The sequence below is a fragment of the Pleurodeles waltl genome, chromosome 2_2 (genome assembly GCF_031143425.1).
Source record: "Pleurodeles waltl isolate 20211129_DDA chromosome 2_2, aPleWal1.hap1.20221129, whole genome shotgun sequence".
Classification (NCBI taxonomy): domain Eukaryota; kingdom Metazoa; phylum Chordata; class Amphibia; order Caudata; family Salamandridae; genus Pleurodeles; species Pleurodeles waltl.
This window is the reverse complement of record NC_090439.1, coordinates 1,179,877,132-1,179,898,292: the sequence shown is the minus strand read 5'-3', so window position 1 is coordinate 1,179,898,292 and position 21,161 is coordinate 1,179,877,132. Positions and strand designations below refer to the sequence as shown.

General features: G+C 45.2%; 1 protein-coding gene across 1 annotated transcript in view; it reads left to right on the top strand.

The window, feature by feature from the left end:
* The window catches only part of LOC138283051 (C-type lectin domain family 2 member L-like), a 170,642-nt gene that overhangs the window by 139,486 nt on the left and 9,995 nt on the right, over positions 1-21,161 (top strand). Inside the window, exons 3-4 of the mRNA XM_069221192.1 lie at positions 1,688-1,878; positions 19,905-20,008. Of these exons, the coding sequence (XP_069077293.1) occupies positions 1,688-1,878; positions 19,905-20,008 (295 nt within the window). The remainder of the gene's footprint in view (positions 1-1,687; positions 1,879-19,904; positions 20,009-21,161) is intronic.

Below are 21,161 nucleotides of genomic sequence, written 5' to 3'. Positions count from 1 at the left end.
TACCACAAGAAAAGAACCATCCCAAATAAAACCTGGTGAAAACATTAAATAAAATCATGCAAGAACCCTCATGGAGCTATCCGTACCTTTTCACGTAGAAGACTTTCGGATAATATATTGCATCAAATCCATGATAGGACTAAACATCACTGTCAATGAAAAAACAAATCTATTCAAACATAAAAAGCACACCAAGCTCCTCAAATCAATCCTTCGTACTAGACCCTCACTGTCTCACACTCTTGGCGTCTCTGCACAACAAACACAGGAAAGGAAAGCAGAAACCCCTTACCTTGGTTTAAATTTCCCAATTAACCAATCAGAATGGACATAACTTCCCTCCCATTCAGCACTACCATCAACATCTAGACCGTCAACCTACTTCAGACCACAAAGAGCGAACATAACTGAAATAAATATTTACAATTTCTAACAGTAGGCCCACATCACTCCTTATGTTCCAAATAATAATCAAAATGTTTTGGCTAAAGCTATAAAAGTAGTGCCAACCAGTCAAAACAAAAACAGCAATATGCAAATAAATAAAAATATCACACTGTTCCATTCAGTCCTAGGAATACCCACAAAGTGGAGACTCAAACCCCCTTGGCACGTCTCTAGCGTTCCATCATATTAGCATTTGTTGCTATTGCTCAGTTTATCTCTCAATGCTATATCTCTCTCCTAACACAAAACTCTAATCACTCACCTCATTTAATATATCTCTTTCTCATCAGACATGTAAAGGTAAACAAAAAATGACATAAATGACATAAACAGATAAATGAATAAACAATTTAAACTTAAGAAAACAAAGAAAAGCATTACTACTGCTTGCCTTTGCACCTGCGTCTATAACGCAGCACAGGCACAGAGGAGAACATTCCCTCACATTCATGGAGTCATTCCTCAATGCAAGTGAGAAACTGTCCATTTAGGTTTGAATCAGTTCCGCATGTGCACAGGTGCAATCTGTATTATAGAAAGAATCACACAAGTCTGTTTACCAAAGTGCCACAGTGAGTCAAAAAGCAAGCTCATGCACTTGTTGCGCGGCTTGAGCACTTTGATGATGCCGTCTCTGATGTCTATCCATCCTGACCTACCTTCAGCTGGAGTTTTCATCCCCTTTCCCAGCCCTTTCCTGGAAATCAGATGTTCTCTCCCCTCGGGTGTTCCTCAGCTGGTCCCTTCCCCTTCTCTCACCACACATTCAAACATATATGGTATCCCACCAGACCATCCCTGTCCATCATCAACATCCTGCAGACACAGTTCTTGGAATCAGCTCTATCACCGCACAAGCTTTTCGATCATTGCAGAGATCTTATGCCTCATCATCGCTTGATCCAGGAATCCTCTGCTTCCCCTTGGTCAGTTCATGGCTCTCCTCCGGGTTGTGGAAACCCCTTGGATGCAGGAGGCAGGGACTGTGGGTATAGACTGACTACCATTCCTCTGTCATCTGCTGTATCCTGCCCTGGGAGGCAGGAGGAGGCAGGGAGAGTGGGTGCTGTAGAGCTCAGCAGTGCTGTGACATCACAAGAGTGAGTAACTAGAACACATTTATCTGTTTATACTAATAGTTTACGCACTGCATGCATTGACTTGCACTGTCATTACTTGTCCATCATTTCAGGGGTGTGTGTCTTACAGCTGCTGATTATTTCACATTTTCTGCTTCTAGGACACTATTCATCACAGGACGCCCCCGTTCCTCCTCGTTTGAAAACCTGCCCCATCGACTGGCTCCACAGTGGAAACAAATGTTATTACTTCTCAGTGATGTATCGAAAGGAAGGGGACTGGGACGAGAGCCAGAGGTTCTGCTCCTCACACAACGGGTCCCTCGCGCTCTTCGACACCCAGGAGGAACTGGTAAGGACATGAAACAAGTGAACAATACATTTAAGACCACTCACCTGCATTCAGAACCGAGTAGGATTTCTGGCCCTGTAGGCAGTAACAATTTGTTGCCCCAACCACTCTCACCTTGCTCACACATTCTCCCACTCTACCGGCAATTGGGTAAAATGCTTCTTTATTATGAACAAGTGGGTGTTCCTCCTGCTAGGGACCTCCTAGTCAGGGTTTTAAGCAGGTTTATGGAATGAAAAAACTACCCTTGAGCAATGCTGTTCCCTAAAACAACATCTTAAAAGATATACTGCTTTGCTTTTTGCTTTCACTTTCTACGAGTGACCTTTTAATATATTTATTGCTTTACAAATAAAAATGTATGTTGCATATGAAGTTTAGTTTATTGACTTAGGAACTCCAGGTGTGAACTATGCGAGGAGAGAAGAACTCACCAACTTGCAATATTGTCAGAATAGTCTTTACAAACTAATTTTTTGTATGTACCAACCCGGTCATGTTGACTCCCAAAAGAAAGATAGGAGCCACCCTTGGATTGGAAACACTTCAATAATATCTATAGGAAATCAAACCATGGGCACTATTTTCAGGCTAAGATGTTCTTTCTCATACCTCATGTCCTCTACCCTGTTCATGTTGTTGTGATTCTATTGGCTTTTGGACCCTGTGTGTGATTCTTCAACCAGACACTACTGTGCCCAGACAACTTGCCACAACCAATGATGTTTGAGGGACCCTTTGAAAGCACACCTATACCGAACAATGGCTGTACGCTATAGGAGGGGGCAAACCCAAGGCACACGGTAAGTCTTGAGAGTATCTCTCAAGACACCTCTGGGTTTGGAAGTATATCACTCACCTCATACGCTGGCATCCCCCATAATCAGCGAAGAAAGAGGAGAATCACATAGTGAGGGATTTAGGAGAGAAACATGGAAAACCAGAGGCAAAACTGTGCAGGAAGAGCAAGATGTAGAGCTGCAGAACTGAGCATCAGGAACCACCAAAGCCACCAGAACTCACTGACCCTGCTTAATGAGGACACATCCATATGAGGGGACTTGTTTTTACAAAGAAATTTTGATAAAAGAGAGTCTATTGTCATAAAATACTAATCAGGAATGTGAATGGGAATCATCGCAATAACATACAATATCAAAAGAGTTAGCATCATTTTAATAGAGTCAATTCTTCCCCACCAAAAATGAAAATGGGGGTGCCATCGGGAAATACTATTTTTTCATGTTTTGCTAATGTAATCAAAATTCAGTTTGAAAGTCTCTTTTATTGTTGGTGAAAACCACGATACCAGATACTTGATTTTGATGGGTTGCCAAGCAAATACTATATGATCAAAAAGTTGTTTATTACATACAACATTTAAAGATGATAACTTGCATCTTTCAGTGTTAGGCCAATTACCTGGTCGGTGGGAAAAACTAGTGGCTTGTTGAAGAAAAGAAGGCAGGGAAGCTGTAGGGTTAGAACAATATGAGATCCAGCTTCAAATCCTGACATATGTATATTGTATTGAATTTTGGTTAAATAGGGTTTAAGTGCAACAATAAACACCAGAGGTGATAAGGGACAACCTTGACATACCCCTCTAAACAAATGAAAATAGTCTGTGAGCATACTGTTAAAAGAAATTGAGGCTTTAGTACATGTGTATAGCAAGGAGATTAAAGCAAACAGTTTGGGTGGAAAACCAATCCAGTTTAATTCCTGAAACATACAATCCCAACCATTCCTATCAAAAACCTTTTTTTGTGTCCAAAGCAATGCCGGATATTGGATGATCTAATGTAGATGTGTGCTTAAGACATAAAAAAAGACTTGAGGATTCTTGGGGGCCAATCTACCCTTAACAAAACCGATCTGCTCTGGAACTGTGAGATCAGATAAAATAGGATTAAAGGGCAATACCTAAATCTTTCTTTTCAAATATTTTGTAGTTAATGTTAAATAAATTAATTGAGTGGTAATTATTGCACTGTGAGAGATCTTTATTTTCTTTAGTAATTAAAAAAATCATGGTATCTTGGAAATAGCCCTGAGAATTGCCCTTATTGATAAATAAGTTAAATAAACGTAAAACGTTTGGAAGGAAAGGTTTTGCAAAGTGACTATAAAATTCAACAGTACACCCATCAGGCCCAGGAGCTTTCCCTCTACATAATATTGAAACTGCATGAGTAATTTGTAAGAGTGAAATATCTGCCCTTAGTGACTCAAAATCAATATCATATGAAGAAGGGGAAGGAATGGTTTGAAAGTATTTGAATACGTCTGATTGTGATGGTTGTGTCTCTGGAAATTATAAATTTGTATCAAGGAATTCAGTTAAGATGTCCTTATCCTTAAAAGGAGTGATACCAGTACTCTTTTGTAGAGAATGTATCCTGGTTCTGTCTCTCCTGATCTTGCAAGCAATTTCCCCATTTTATTTTGGCCTCCATAATAGCGTGCACAAATAGGAGGTTTTAGGGAAGAGTGGATTTTCGAGTGATAAGCTGTATACTCCAATTTTATAATTCTATTTTATTGGTTTGATTGTGTTTCCACAGACCTCTCTTTTTATAAATCCCCTTGCAGTTGCTTTAAAGGAATCCCTAATCATTGCCACAGAACAGTCAATTGTAGTGTTAATATAAAAAATTCAGAATGAAAGCTTTCAAATTGGGAGGCACATTTAGTATCTAAAAGAAATGCGTTGTTGAAGAGCCATCACCTTTTCTGTGAAAAGGGGATAAGTCGAAGGTCCGGGTGTACTGGTGCATGGTCTGAGACAACAGTAATCCTCCCCCAAAAACAATGTGGCCAGATCGTAAACAGTTATCATAACCTCAGCAAAATTCTGCAGTGTCATAATGTCATAAGAACTGAGTGATATGAGCGAGCATTTGTAGGAGCATGTGTAGGGTCTCCAGCTTTTGCCAGCTGCAGGGAGAACCAGGTAGTAGTAGGTGGCAAAGCTGACCATAGTCAGTGGCACAGAGATGGGCCCAGCACTAATACCCATGATGACATTATACAGAAGGAAAGATGGTGAGCACCCATACCAGTTCTGGAGCACGTGCACATGTAGAACGCAACTAGGTGCAGCAGCACAACAAAGAGAGGGTGGAGATGTCAGAGAAGAAATCATAATCCTTAAACACTGGGGGCTGACATCGTATTGTAGAGACAGAGGGGATGATCGCGCAAGTGTGAGGGAAGGGAAGAAATAAAGAGAAGGGGGAGGGAGCGTAAGTATGGAAGACAAAGAGAGTTATAGAGAGAAGGGGCAGAGAGTGGGGAAGGAGAAAAAGAGGAAGGGAAGTAGGAAGGAAGAACCAGAAAGAAGGAGCAATAGAGAGAAATAGTATATGAATGAGGCGGTGAGAGAGAGAAGTGAGGAGAGAGTCAAAGAAAGGGAGAGCAAGCAAGTACAACCGGCAGAGAGGGTGGGGGGAAGGGAAAGGGAAAAAAAAGGGGAGATGGGGGAGGAGGACATGGAGGAAGGAGGGGGGTTTAATTATTCGCTAGTCGGAGAAAGGGGCCCATGTTTGCAGGAATATCTCTGTCTTGTCCTGTAGGGTATATATGATATGTTCACGGGTAGCAGTTTGGAACATTGCCGACAGCCATTTCTCGTGAGAGGAGGGCATGACCGCGCACCAGTGTTGAGGAATACATAGTTTAACCATGGTTAGTGCTGTATGCAAGAGGCGAAGTTGTATACGGTACATGCCTTGGATAGCTTCAGTGTCATGCAAAAGTAGCAGAGATTTTGGGAGAGAGGGCGGCAAGGGTAGAATCTCTCTCAGTGTGACCCTAAATGCCTCCCTATATGGATGTATATTCAGACAGTCACATAGTATATGCAATGAATCACAACGCAGGTGGGGGCATCGTCAACAAGTCTCATAGGGCAATTGTCTAGCCGCTCTAAGCTTCTAGGGGGTCCAGTACCAGTCGTGTAGAGTCTTAAAAAGGGAAAATGTAATTCTTGCCTCTCGAACCCCCGCTCCTGCGCCTCCAGTAGGTCAGTCCAGTCTTTCATATCGTAGTCTACCTGCAATTGGGTTTGCCATCAGGTCCTAAGAGAGGTGAGAAGGGGTAGAGAAAAAATATGTTACTTCGAGAGGTTGTTTAGCCACAACGTCACTCCCCAGAAGGAGCCCCAGGTTCGTAAATACTCAAGCACCAGTGAATGTTGCAGGGTCCATGGGTGGGTCGCCAAATGGCTCTAGAGACAGTGTGAGTGTTGTCCATATTGCCAAAAACATTGGTCAGGGAGTCCAAATTCAGCTTGTAGCACCGGGAACGTTTTCAGCGTCCCATTATCTAAGAGTTGGTCAATGGATAGGATGCCCGTAGCCGGCCAGACCTCCAATCAACCACTTTCCCCCCATTAAGAAACCGGTATTGCCCCAGAGCGGTGCGTGCATATGAATCTGTGGATCTACTCCCAGAAGGCGGTGATCCCGGCTCCAAGAGTCCAGCGAGGTCTGTATGACTGGATGATCAAGGTGTGGGTGGGGGCTCTAGAACCATAGAGCAGATCCAGACCCAGCGGTTTATGCAAGAGTACTTGTTGTGCCTTTACTCACAGGGGTGGGTCTGATATGAAGGCCAAATGCGAAAGATGTAGTGCCAGCGCATAGTGCTGTATTGAAGGTAATCCCAGTCTCCCCCATTCCCGCCGTGCAATAAGGTTAACTTTGGAGAGCTGTGGTTTAAGAGATCCCCACACAAATGTAAGTATGCAGGCATCAACCGCTCTGAGCATTGACAGAGGAACTAATAGTGGTAACATCCCTAGCACATAAGTGTACTGTGGCAGAGTGACCATGAGTACAGCTTATACTCTCCCCCATAGGGAGAGACCCATTTTTCAAAATCACGATTGGTTCGGTCCAGCAGGGGTTCCAGATTAGATCATACCATGAGAGCTAGGCCCTTATTGACGAGGATCCCCAGATATTTAGGGCGTTATTGTTTCCAGGCAATTGGAAGTGCCGTAAGAGCTGCACTTGTGGTTACTGGGGACAGGGGTTGAGCTTCACTCTTATCCCAGTTTATTTTATACCCTCATAGTGCTTCAAGTTTTGCCAGGATATCTTGCAGTGCTGGAAGGGAAATTTAGAGGTCCGTAAGTGTGAGCTATATGTCATCTGCATACAGGTAAATCGTGGAGAGGCCTCCAGGGATAGGGACGTCAGCTATGGTGGGTGACCGTCGGATAGTAGCTGCCAGGGGCTATACTGCCAAAAGGAAAAGCAGCTGTGACAGTGGACAACCCTGTAGGGTTCCTAGTTTGATGGAAAACACGTCAGAAAGGAATCTCCCATCAATTTACCTGTGCCGTGGGTGAGTCGTGCAGCCATCGAACTTTGACGATGAACCCATCACCCAAACCATAGTGTTTCAGGGTCTCACAAAGATACCACCATTAGATCCGGTCAAAGGCCTTCTCAGGAGTTTCTGGTGTCCCAGAGTGTATGTGCAAGGGTGCGGAGATGGTTTATGGAGGAGCGTCACGGTACAAAACCCACCTGGGTGTGGTGGATAAGAGACGGAATGTATTTTTGAGGTGAGACGCCAAGATGCTGGCCAGTATCTTAACATCTCTATTAAGAGGTGAGATGGGACGATAGCTGCCACATAGTAAGGGGTCCTTACCTGGTTTCAGGAGGACCGCTATGGATGCCCTATTAGAAATAGGAAATAAGGATCCCTGCACCCCGGAAGGCTTTATAGTGGGAGGCCACCGTATCTGCACCAGTCCATTTGTAATATTCCACTGGGAATCCATCCTCCCCCAGGGCTTTGTGGTAGGATAGGCTGGATATTGCTTGTGTGATCTCTTTGCTGATCTCGCCTCCTAGTAGCCCCCTGCCTTCCTCGGTAAGGCGGGGAATCTGGGTGCCCTCAAGAAATGCAGCCAGTCTGCCATGATCCTGTCTCATTTTGGGGGCATAGAGGGTTAGATAAAAGCGTCCAAATGTATCAGTTATTTCGTGTGGGTGGGTGAAGAGCGTCCTCTCAACATCCCGGATGGCATGGATGGCGAGAGCTGCCTCCCGTTGACGTAGCTGGGGTGCGAGCAACTGACCTGCCTTTTCGTCCTGCTCATAGTGTCTGCCTTTCATCCTTTGCAGGACGTACTCTGCCGGGGAAGTATATAATGCGTTGAGCTCCATCTTTGTCTTCTCGAGACAACAGCTCGTGTCTGGGGAGCGAGATTCCATATAATTGTGGGTATATATTACAAAAACAACAAGTTGTGGCTGTGTAAGAGTGGTGCGCACTTCCAAGATGTAATCTAAAGGTTGTATCCAAAGTATTAGTCTGTCAGGTCTCAATTGAATTCTGAAAAAGAGTGACCAAGCGGTTTTAACACCCAGCCACAGGGTGCATAATCTGTCGCCTCAAAAGGTCCACAGTTGATTTTCAGAAAGAAGAAAAACCATGGCACATCGCAGATTCGTAGAAGTATCTATTTATTCTTCTGTGGTATGTCAGAGAAGACGTACACCCTAAAGTTGACCCAGCAAAACAACTGGGAAAGGTGTCAACAGGCCAATACAGTTCTCATGTTCAAATAAAACAACAGCTGACACGTGTTTCGTCAGTAATTACTTTTTCAAGGCTGTGAACATAATGATATGAAGATGGAATGAATCAATCACATGTATTTCATAGATTTATGTACAATATAGTGCCTGATGTGAAAGAAAATAAAGATTAAAGTTGTGTACGAAAGGAGAGGCCCGTATCCGATAGATATGTGTGTGTGTTCAAGACCACGAACATAGAAGTGCCCGATACTAGTGTAGATACTTCTACGAATCTGCGATGTGCCGTGGTTTTTCTTCTTTCTGCAATTGTGGGTATATGTTGCTATTAGTCCTTCTATTTCTCATTGGCAAGAGCGTCTCTGGGTGTTAGCAAGGGATGCGTCTCTCATGAGTTGTCCTCTGATTGTCGCCTTTGCTGCTGCCCAGAAGACTTGGGGAGAGGAGACTGAACCTTTATTGTCAGTTACATAGGCAGAGACGTGGGCACATAGTTGATCCTTACCTTTCGGTGTATTGTAGCATGATAAGGTTAGACACCACAGTTTTTGGCCGGGAGAAGCCAGGCCCAAGTCTAGCTCCAAAAATTCCCTCTGGCATGGTCGGAGATCACTGCTTCCAGTATCCGGGAGTCTCTGATCATGGAGACCAGTGTAAGAGAGATGAGGAAATAGTCCAATCAGGTCTGTGTCCCGTGAACCGGTGATATAAAAGTGTACTCTTGGTCAGCCGGATGTGTTAAACACCAATGATTTACCAGTCCATGGTCCAAGATTACATCTCCAAAGAGTGCCCTATCCGCATTCTTGCCAATGTCCAACCTGCCTGTTCTGTCGAGGATTGGATCTCCACCCAAGAGGTATTGAAAGGCACCAATCTCTGTCAAAAGGCGGTTTAGGCGTAGAAAGAAGGAATGTTTGGAACCCGGAGGAGCACACACAGACCCAATACATAGTATGCAACCTCCAATATTGAGTTTGGTAAGGATATATCGACCATCCGTGTCTGGCCAAGATTGGAGCGCCTCAAACTGTAAGGAACGGCGAAGAAGAATCACGACCCCACATTTGCGTGAAGAACCAGAGCCTTCCAATGGGGATGGTGGGCTACCACTATAGAACTCTTTATCTACCCAGTCACGGTGCCATTTTTCGGATTTCAAGGATGACAGATGTGTTTCCTGCAAGAGGGCAATATCTGTGTGTTTGCATTGCAAATAAGAGAGGATCTTCTTTCTTTTGATATGGTGCATGACACCATGAACATTCCAAGATACTGTTTTCAAGGGCAGAGTGGTCCCCATGGCAGGGGTCATCATATGGGTATGTGGGAGTAAAAAGGTGTCCTTCTGGATCTAGAGAACACAGGAGGGTGTCTCAGACTTCCTATGTCAGAGTAAATGGGAAGGAGAAAAACAAAAACAAACACAAAAAGGGTGGGAAGGCCAAGGCAGGAAAAGGATGTGCGGTCGTAGTCAAAAGATAGAAACCAGTCAAGAGGGGGAGAAGAAGTGGTAGAGGAGAGGGAGAGGAGAAAAAGAAGGAAGATGATAGAGTGAGAAGAAAGAGACAAAGAGAGAAGAAGAGAGGGGTAGAGAGGAGGGCCTACCGGTTATGGGTAGGGGTAGAGCCCAAAGGGTCCAAAACTGTGGACCGCGAGTCTAGACCTGTGGAGCTTGCACGGATGGCCAGGAGGGCCCCTTCCAGGGGCAGGGTGCGCACAGGGAGCCGCTGGCATAGAAGATTTGTAATCATGACACAGGATTGAGAGCATGCAAGTGGGTATGGATATGTGTTAGTGTGTAAGCTCCAGGGTCACGGGTGAGGGTCCCAAGGCGGGGGAGGTAGGGGGGTGGGCACGATCTAGCACTGTATACAGGAGATCATGGGGTATGGGGTAATGAAACCTAAGGTACTACCCTGGTCATAAACAATTTTGGCTTGCATCTGCAGAATCCGGGGTGCCTGATCAGCCCGGTTCCAACATCAGTTTAAGCATAAAAAAGCAATATAAGAGACACAGCGTGAAACTTTCAAAATGAGACATTATGGGCTTAGGCCCCGATACAACCATGTTCGGCTTGGCAAGAGAAGTGTACACTGCATCCTGCATCTTACGTGCTGCGCATTACATTCAACAAATCACATGTTCCTGCAGGTGTTCTAGCTGGACCCTGGTACGCCAATGGGGTGTTAAGAAAGCAAGTAGGGGAAGAAAGAGGGACGTATAGGTCAGAATCCTGAGAGAAGGAAACAACCCTGTGGACCTGGATGTATCTCAACTAACTAGTAAATCTGAACTATATTCAAAGTACATCTCAGCTAGGATGTCGTAACTAACAATTAACACAATGCAGCACGATACTCATCTGTCCACCTATACTGAGGTAAGCCTGGTCATAAATAATATCAGTTAGCAATCGCAGAGTCCGGAGTGCCTAAGCAGTTCAGTTCCAACATTAGTTTAAACATGAAAAAACAATATTAAAGATGCATTGTGGTGTTTTCGGAATAAGACTTAGTCCCCATTGATAACCTTATTCGGCTTAACTGGAAGACTGTACACTGCACCCTATGTCTTACATACTACGTGTTACATTCAACATATCACACATTCCTGCAATTGTTCTAGCTGGACCTTAGTACGCCAAAGGGGTGATAAGAAGGCCGGTAGAGGAAGAGAGGGAGGTGGGGAGAAGAAAAGACATACAGGTCAGAATTTTGAGAAAAAACAACGCTAGAGACGTAGACATAAAGCTAAATGTATCTTGACTATTTAGTAAATCTGAACAAGGATTTAAATACATTGGGACTTGGATGCTGTAATTAACAAGCAACACAATGCAGCAAGGTACTCATCTGTCCGCCGATACTGGGGTGAGAGTCCTGCAGCTCAATCAAGTCTCTTGGGTAGTAAATGCTCCGTGCCATCCCGTGATGTCAGGTGGGGACAGGAAACAGTTTCAAAGGGGAGTGAGATTTGTTCGTGTCGAACAACTGAGTATGGTGCGCCACCATCCGCAGTATTTGATCTCTCTCACCATGGACCCTCGCTAGTTTCTATGGATCCCTGCATCTGAGGTGAAGATCATTCTTGTGACGGGGTTCTATTTCCAAGGTGGCTGGCGGAGGTGGCGTGCCCTGAGCACAAACAGTCTGTCATGAAAGTTGGGTCATAGGAGTCATATCCATTACTTGTGGAGACAGGGTGACCAGAAAGAGCTGTAAGTCCTCTGGTTCGTAGAAGTCCCTGGAAGATTGGTCTTCGGTGATCCACATCCGCGCTGGGTTGAACAAATCATATTTCACATCCAGTTGGCGTAGTCGTGGTCTAAGTGACAGGAATGCTTTTCGATGGTTGTTGGTCTCCTTCGAGAAGTCCGCTGTGATGCGGACCTCGTAGTCTCCTGTTCAGAATGGTCCATGAGATCGGGCCATGAGGAGCATTTGACGACCTGCCAGTGGCGCATGAGACAGGCAATGATTGGACTGGTTCTGGTTGATCCACCCGGTATTTTTGGGCCCAGTCGGTGTGCCCTCTGAAATTCCAATGAAGGGTCAAAAGTTAAGCCTGTCAGTGTGGGGAGGGCTGTCCGCAAGAAGGTATAGATATCAGTCCTTTCTATTTGTTCCAGGAATATGAAAAAATGGATGATGTTTCTGCGGCTCCTGTCCTCCAAATCAATGCACTTACTGTGGAGATACAAAAGCTCTTGGTCGCAGTCTGGAGTGGTGTTGAGATGGTCCTCCACTGTCGCTACCCGATGTTCCAGTCCTGACACTCTAGTCTGGAAACATGCAATGTCCAATCATATGGATTTTGTCTCCATGGCCAATGAGGATATATCAGAGTCCATGCCCTCAAGTCTGTGCCCACCGCTGTAATAATTGCAGTAAGTATGCAGTCCATCGTTGCTTCCTGCACCGGATTGGCTGTGGCGCGGGGCAGGTCAGTTGGTTGCAGTCCCTTGGCAGAGGACATCGGGCATGTATGATGGAGGGCTTCAGAGAAGGGGCGTTGTCTTGCAGGTTTGCCAGAGATTAGTACCATAGAGTTGGGTCCCGAAGCGCTCGCCTTTGGCTTGCCTGCTTAGTCTGTCGTCCAAAATCGATTGTTCAAGAAGAAGGGATGGTGCAGAGGGCCACACTGATCACAGCGCGACCTCCGTCATGGTAGGGAAAGCAGAGTAGAGATGAGGGAGAGTGTGCAGGCGTTGTGGGGTATCCGTAGACCCCAAGTCACAGACAGACCCCACCTACGAACTCCACCCCCTTCAGATCCCTCTGTCAAGGTGTCCTCACCCCATCTCCGAGCCTCGCTGATGATATTGTATGGGGAGGAAGATAGCCGGTGAACAGTGGTATCTCTGAGTGATCACAGGGCCCAGGGTTCTCGTGATAGTCCTTTGGTGCAATAGCCCACATAGTGTAGGCAATGAGTGTGCAACCTCAAAAGGATGGGCAGAAGGAGAACACTGAAGGCTACTCCTAATTAGGCGGGGCGAGGCACTTCGCAATAGGGTACTTCACTGACCACTGCTCCAAGCTTTGTGGGGAGGGGGCTGATCCCGTTGAGGGGGATGCCTAACGATCCCTCCCCACCCATGCCGTCCTAGTTGAGAGCAATCCTGTGATGTTCCATATTGTCAAGTAGGGGAAGCCAGAGCCGGGGGGAGGGAGAAGGCAGTCCCCGGGTATCCCTGGAACAGCACTAACAAGTCACCTTCACAGACGTGGGGGGGCAATAGCAGCATCACACCCCCATCGTTCCCCCATCGCCAGTCATATCCTCCCCGTGTGGTTGCAGGCCAAAACAGACTGCTGCAGATGGAGCAGTGGGAGAGGAGTGTAGGTAGAAAGGGCCTCCGGATGAAAGATGGAGGGAGGGACCCTCGCTAGAGCCTCTTTGCTGGCAGTGGCAGCAGATCTCTTATACCGCGGCCCATCTGAAGTACTCCGGGAGCTACTCTTCCTGGGTACGCGAGGCCGCTGCTGCAGGCTGCCATCTAGGCCCCACCCACCCCATCTGGCAGGGAGCCGCATATGGTGCCAAGAGTGTCCAGCTTGCGTCCTCGGTCGGGGCACAGTACTCCAAGAGTCTCCTGGGGCACACCTAAGGAGCCACATGGCCCTCCGGGTGCCCCCATCATCGTATAGGTCCCGCTGCCTCTTGGAGCTCTGAGATAAGGTGGCCATTTCTGCACGTGGCCAGACCAATCACCTTGTTTTTAACTTTTTAACCTCTAGTTCAGAAAGGTGCGGTTCTTGGAGTAGTGCAATATTTGTTTTTTAGTTTGACTAGGTGGAATAATACCCTCTGCTGTTTAATAGGTGTCGAGGGGGAGATGTATCAGTTCTGACCAACATATAGATGGCTATAAGTGGATTGTGCATTTGCAGCATTTTATTCCCACTCCCAAGGACCCAGGAGTGGAATGACTCCTCTTGGAACTCCAAGACTTGCAGCAAGTAAAGTCTAGGTGCTGTTGCAGGACGAAGTGAAGTCTTTGATTGTCCCTGAGTCTTCAGAACAGGAGGCAAGCCAGCAAACCCATGTACTCACTTTGATTCTGGAGATGTAGAGATGCAGGTGCAGTCCCTTTCACTCCCAGGCAAGGAGGACAGCAGGCAGCAGGCCAGTTACAGCAGAGCAGGAGTACAGCAAAGTCCAGCAGACTCCATCAGAGTGACAGTCCCTTCTGCAGCACTGCAGTCCTCCTTCCTGGCAGAATGTACTCAGGTCCAGACATGTACTGATTTTGTGGGGTCAGAAGTCTGGCTCTTATGGTACCTTTGAAGTGGGGGAAACTTCAAAGAGAGGCCCTTGTAATGCACAGGGGCCCTGCCCTTCCTGCACTGGCCCCATACACACTACTGGGGGTTATGCAGCCCTTTGTATGGGACCAGGACACAGCCCATACCTTCCATTCTGCCCAGGCTGGTCCATCAGGATGCTGATGGTCCATCAGTCATACCTAATCTGCTTTTGTATGTGGCTGTCAGGAGGGAACACACAAGAGACCAGCTGTTATCCCACAAAGACATGTATTCAGAGACAGGCAGAAGCCAATAGATGATTTAAGGTAAGAACATTTTCAGAATTATAATTTTAAATCTGACTTCACCATCAATTGTGATTTAAATTGTGACTCCAGAGACACCAAACCTGGGGGTCCCATCCTTTCTTACATGGAAATAACACTTATAAAATGTAATAAGGCAATCCCAGTTTGACCTATAAGAGAGATAGGCCCTGCAGTAGTGAAAGACAGATATAAGAGTTTTTCACTACCTGGACATGTAAAACTTAAAAGTACATGTCCAACTTATAAAATACACTGCACCCTGCCTGTGGGGCTGTCCAGTGCCTATCTTAGGGGTAACTTATATTTATTAAAAAGAGGGTTAACTTGCTAGTTTGACATGGCAGTTTAAAATTGCACACACAGGCTCTGCAGAGGCAAGCCTGAGCCAAGTTTACTGAAGTGGACGACACAATCACTGTTGCATGCCCACTAGTTGCATTTAATTCACATGCCCTTGGCACAGGTAGTGCACTGTACTAGGCACTTATAAGTAAATGTAATATGCCTATTGTGGATAGTCAGTGTTACCATGTTTTAAGCAGAGCGCACCTGCACTTTAGCATTGGTTAGCAGTGTTAAAGTACCCAGAGTCCTAAGGCCAGAAAAAACAAAGCCAATAAAAAAGGAGGTCAGAAGTCAAAAAGTTAGGGGAAGTCATGTCTAGGATGCTAGGTCTAATAACTTTGATGACTGGCAACCTCATCTCCACCAACGGCTCCTGATGGAGGTCCCCGAGTCAGCAGGCAGCCGTTGCAACGAGGCAGAACCTCCCAACCCACAATGTTCTGCCCAGTCTCAGCCCTCATTAGAATCAGTGAAAAAGTGTGTTGTACAACCCGCCAGGACCTGGAGACATGCAAGAAAGATGAAAAAATGTATAATGTTGGATTCCTGAAGTCCAAGATTCACAGCAAGAAAATAACTCCACTGATGCTGCATGGCTATCGTGCAGCCCAGAAAGATCATCACTCGGACATTGTCCACTACTTGGTTGTCAAGCTTTCGACTCTCTCTCAGGATGAGATTGCATTCCTTGTAGTACTGAAGACAGAATCACAAGCAGCCCCCGCATGGCACCGAAGGGGGGTCTCCTCCCTGGCAATCTGTGTACCCGCTCAACAGAGAAGTAGGAGGGGACAAAGCTACGGATCCACGTCTCTTAGTAGGTTACTGCATTCTGACCCTCTGCGTTCTCAGGTAGCCCCACATTGTTTCTGTGGGAGTGGACCTCATCATCTTTCGCCCTCTTCTCCTGTCTTGTAAATGGACCTTGACATGCAGTGTTCCCAGCTGAGTTTGTACGTCTTGAGTTTGTGGGTAGAGAGTAGCCAGTGATTGTTCAGCAGTAAGTAATGGTTGCAAGAAGGAAACACCATTATAACCATTTGTGGACCTTACTGACGTTGAACGTGGGGTTCTCTTCTGCACCATCTGCTGTCCACTCGAATCTGCTTAATTTACAACATCTTTGAGGTCCTGTGACATGCTGGCATTAGGGTCGTCACAGACCGAGTTTGAGGTCATGAGACCTCTTTTGCAATAAGGATTTTTTTTTGTTTCTCCTTCAGGTGTTCAGCACCATTTTCAATCTTCTGAATTGTACCTGGTTTTCACTACCTTTAGCGTTCCTCTGTATCTGGCTATTTCTCTTCTTGCACGTGGTTGTCGCTGCCTTTAGTGTTTCACTGTACCTGATTGTCCTTTCCTTTAGCATTATTGTTCCATTTAGCTTTTGGCTCTGTGGTGCACTGTGGCAAAGTATCTTTTTCATGGTCTCACTAGTGGGGTTCTGACCAATAATACACACATTTCTCTGTAAGTTGTTTGTCTTCTTCGAAAGCTTTGCACTGGTTGGGTGGATGCTGTGACTCCACATATGTTGATCTTCACTTTGACTATGGCCCATGTGGCACACATGAGCAGTTTGCCGGACCACAGCAAATCTCTAGAGAGCACTGTCAGTTCTTCCGTTTACATACTTCTATCTCGTCACCAGTTGGAGTGTCCTTCCTAGCCCCTGTATTTGTAAATGATTTTGCTACACACAGAGCTTTGTATAGCATGTCTTTAATCCTCAGAATGTAACCGGGAACCTAACATTCTAAACCATGAATTCTGTTCACCACACCCGAATACACGTCACATTTCAGCAGAGTCGCGCAGGAACCAAAAGGGTCCCATCATCTCTTACTAATGAGACACTACATCTCCCAGCTCAGAGGCCCACAGTGATCCCCTCGCCTCCCCTGAGCAGTCATGCTCACCAGCCCCACAGGAAGCTCATGCTTGTCGGGGTTTGAGCTGTTCCCACAGGATTCGGGGCTCCAGGGCCTGCTGAGGTGAAGCAAAAAGGAGCCGGAACTCCAGCTGAAACACCAGCTCCCGAAGGACACTTCCAGGGCTGCCAAAGCATCTACCCAGCAAAGGGAGCAGTGTCCCCCATGCCTATCGAGTCTTGGGTCTCCCTCGTAACTAGACACCAGGGTGACACATTGCAGGACAAGCAAGGAAGTGGGTGAGAAAGCCCACTGCAGCTGCCCAGGATGCCATCATTGCTTCTCCAGGGCCACCATCTCCCAGCTAGCAGTGTCTGGATGGGAAAGTGGGCTAATGGCAGCCAGGATCAAAGGGATTTAACTGGAGAATGGGGGTTCAATGCGGAGCAAAGCACGACTAACATTTCTCAAAGGAAGTGCCTGTCTCTGATGTTGAGCTGTGCTCACCTAAACTTTGAAGACCAGCTTGCTTCATCAGAGTGGTTGCACTTTATTATTACTATTTGAAGAGTGTCTCACTTGTTCTCATAAGATCAGACTACACACGTGTATACATTAGTGCTTTGCCAGTGTTCGAGAAGTTTGCTCCATTTCCCATGTTAAGACAATGCCTGCTTCTGTGATTCATAGACTATTCATTTTTTATTAATAACCTCTTTCCAACATCCATTGTCTTTTATGAAAATCTCAGTGACACTAGATTCTTCGATGGATTATCTCTGAAGACAGGATGCTTCAAGTAGAGAATCTGCTGTTGGTTTTGCTAGACCTCTCTCCAACATTTGGCACTGGTTATCACCAGACACTGCTGACCATGGGTAGGTCTCCATGGCAAAGCCAACTGGTTGGGGAGCTGCTGTCTGGCAAAGCATAACCATGTATCACTACCTTCTTCTTGAACGACTACCTTTACTTGCTGCCAAGACTGACTCGGCCTTCGGTATTGTTTTAAGTATGTAAATAACACACAGATAATCCTCAAGTTCCAGAACATCAATGTTGCCATGAATTCAAAAATGTATTCATACATGTACATTTTATAAAAATCTAGTGTTAATTAAAGGCTCAGAAGAAAGGACAGCGATGCATAATGGAAAGGGTGGTTTTCAATCTGACAAGACACGGAGGGATCACACAAAGAGCTCAGTGGAGGCAGCAGGTCACAGAACTTGGAATAGGTGATATTGCAGCAACTAGGAGAATGCAGAGTTTGAAAGCTATAGGGTGCTGTGGTCCAGCCACACGTTACAGCTGTTTTTGACTGAAGAACTACTGTTCACCCTTTGTATTCTTGCATCCTTTTGCCTCCATGGATATTCCTGTCTCTAATGGAGGACTTCTCTACATCCGAGGAGGAAGGTGCTGTTTGTGTTGAGTCTTCGTTGATAGTGGCCCTATGATTAGTCAGGGAGCAGGAACCCACTGGGTTGGTTAAAAGCTGATAATATTTATAATAAAAAAGAGCTGAGGAGCCCAATGTATTATTGGCATTTGCATGTATGTTACATTTAGAGCTCCCAGTTTTGTGGTGTTTATTTTTTTTAACATTTCTGTCTGGATTATCCATATTTATTTTCTGGCCATCTTATCAGTAGTTATCCATTTATACAGCGCCTTGAGACCCCACGGGTGATACGCTGCACTTTAGAAAATACTTGAATGATATTTATTTTCTCATTTGGAAATAAAATAAAGAGTAATGCATATATTTCCACCAAAATATTTGCACTTATGCTTTGATGCTTGCCCAGTTTTAGCATATTGATGGCCAAATAGAATGAAACAATAAACCCAAATGAAATATTCATTGTAATTATTCAGTGATTTGCAAAACTAGTTGAGGATTCCAATGTATCATTAACAATGGTACATATGTTACATTGTTACATTGTGATTGTAGAATCCATTGTACAGTTAGTGATTTGCATGCTGTATCATTTGTGTGTGGGAAAAAGGGGGGGCTTGATATCCTCAGATTGAATAAACTTGCTTTACCTTCTTCTGTGAGTCTGTGTTATTAACATAACTCCTTCCTCCACAAACTACCACAACCCTTCACCCGGCTACCACTTACAGGGCAGAGGGGGGGGAGCACCAATCAGATGATGGTACCCGGGCCTCTTCTGCCACCAGTGGTCGGTCAAACCCACATGATGTTAGAATTGGGTGGTGGAATTAACTACCTGACGTTTTACTTCATTTGTCAATTCCACTGTTAAATGTGATTTTAAGAGTACAGGGCAATGTTGTATAGCACTGGTTCCCAACCTGTGGTCCAGGGATCCCTGGGGGTCCACGAAGCCTCCTCAGGGGGTCCGCGACTGCTTCAAAAATGAAATAATATTAACAGATTAGGTCCCCAGCTTTCAGTAATGACTCAATGGGGTGTCCCCAGATTCCAACAATGATTCATTGGAGGGGGGGTCCTTGGTTTCCAGTAATGATAAAGTGGGGGTCCACAGAAGTCAAAAGGTTGGGAACCACTGTTGTATAGTTTTATTATGTCAATCTTTTGTTTGTAGGTGGTATGACTCTTCTTTAAATAAATGTAAGATATTTTAAATAAACAAATATCTACCTAACATGACACATTTTGAAGTGACCTGTCACAGAGGCCTCACTTATCCCTGACAGAATGTGTATGATTCATGACTACAACACCAGATGACTTCCCCCACTAATCACGACCATTCCCTTGTGGGTTTCTCCATTGCACATTCACATCTTGTCTCTTCCTGCACAGCGCCCCCTGCTGCTGCCATGCCACAGTAGTTTACAGGCTCTGCGACTTCCTGGTTGTTTGTGTCATCAAGTAGTTTAACCAAGCATTAGTAAAGCGAATAGTTCTCACATTTGAAACAACTTGTGGCACAAAAATGATAGGACTAAATTATAAACTAAATTATACCCAACGCACTTACGACAAAACTAGGAATCAAGTATTGTTTTAAAATGTGTTTAATGACATATGTTTTTAGCTGTTCCCATTATATGAGCGAGGACATATGGATGATATAAATATTGATTGTTTTGTTCTATCCATCTAAACTTTTTGAAATCTATAAAAAAAATACATGGCTGAATTATTTTTCCTTTGTGCAGAATTTCTTGATGGACATTTCCAGTGAGCACCACGTGTGGATCGGTCTACGGAAGAGAGAGGATGGATTCCACTGGGCGAACGGGACCGCCTGCAGCAGCAGCTTGTAAGAGTCTGTCACCTTTTTATAGGGACAGTGTGTTTGTACCCAGGATGGCTGAAATCCATGATTTAGAGATATGAGTGTGTAATGCACACAAGGATAGGCTCAGCTGGCTCCCTTTGGAAGCAGTGAGCACTGACCGTGGACAAGACACACTGGTCCGTGTCACACTAAGTGAGCCCTGCAAGTGTTGTTTTAAGACATTCTCCAGCACACGTTTGGGCTGACAGGTGTCAGTGGGGGCTGGTGGATTTTAGAGTGGTCGGTGAAAGTTCTAGACCTGCATATAATACACGAGCGAGCCTGAACTGAAAGACTGAAAGAGGTGGGTGTTGGGGAGGGGGAGAGGTTCTCCACCGCAAGAACATTTTGAAAAATATGGATTCAAATGGTTCATTTTTTACAACACACATTTACTAAAAATGTTATAAAAGTGTCTAAATTGGATATTTTACAGCACAAATATCAGGAACAAATTAAAAGCAAGTAAAAAAATATCCCAGGCATTATACCTAGAAGGTCTGTTTGTAAAATGTCCTACAGCCCTCCAGCCAAGAGCATACACACTCATCAACCTAAACAAATAAGCACCCTAAGAGTTTCCTACCTCTTACACATTTCTATATTTACTGCGTTGGTTGATCAAAGCCATGAGAAGTATCTCCCACTACTGCCTAGAGGAGCTTTAGATCATAATTAATTGTGGTGACAAGTAGCCAGTGAGGGGATGCACACTTGATGTACGTCACACCAAAACAATGTACCACCACAGACCTCTTCTCACTAGATGATCAGTAAAAATCTTGCTCTTCTCACATGGGAAGAAAGGAGCCAGATGAGAGGTCTCCCTAGTACCTCATTGACAGATAGTCAGTCCATGGACCTAGAATCATCCAGACAAAGGGTCCTCACATCAGCAGCCCCCTCTTTCCCATAACCCAGTGGTCATCATCACCAATGCATGTCACCATGGAAAGAGAAAACAAAACAAATGGATAGCTCCTGGAAGCCTTCAGTGCCAAAGTCACTGTTAAAGTATAGTGGACTGTTTCAGAGGATGTGCACTCCTGAAGTGGTGTATGTGACCCAACAAAATACCTACTTTGTAGAGTGGAAGTAAAGTTCTTCTACAGGGGGTATGAAGCACTATACCACC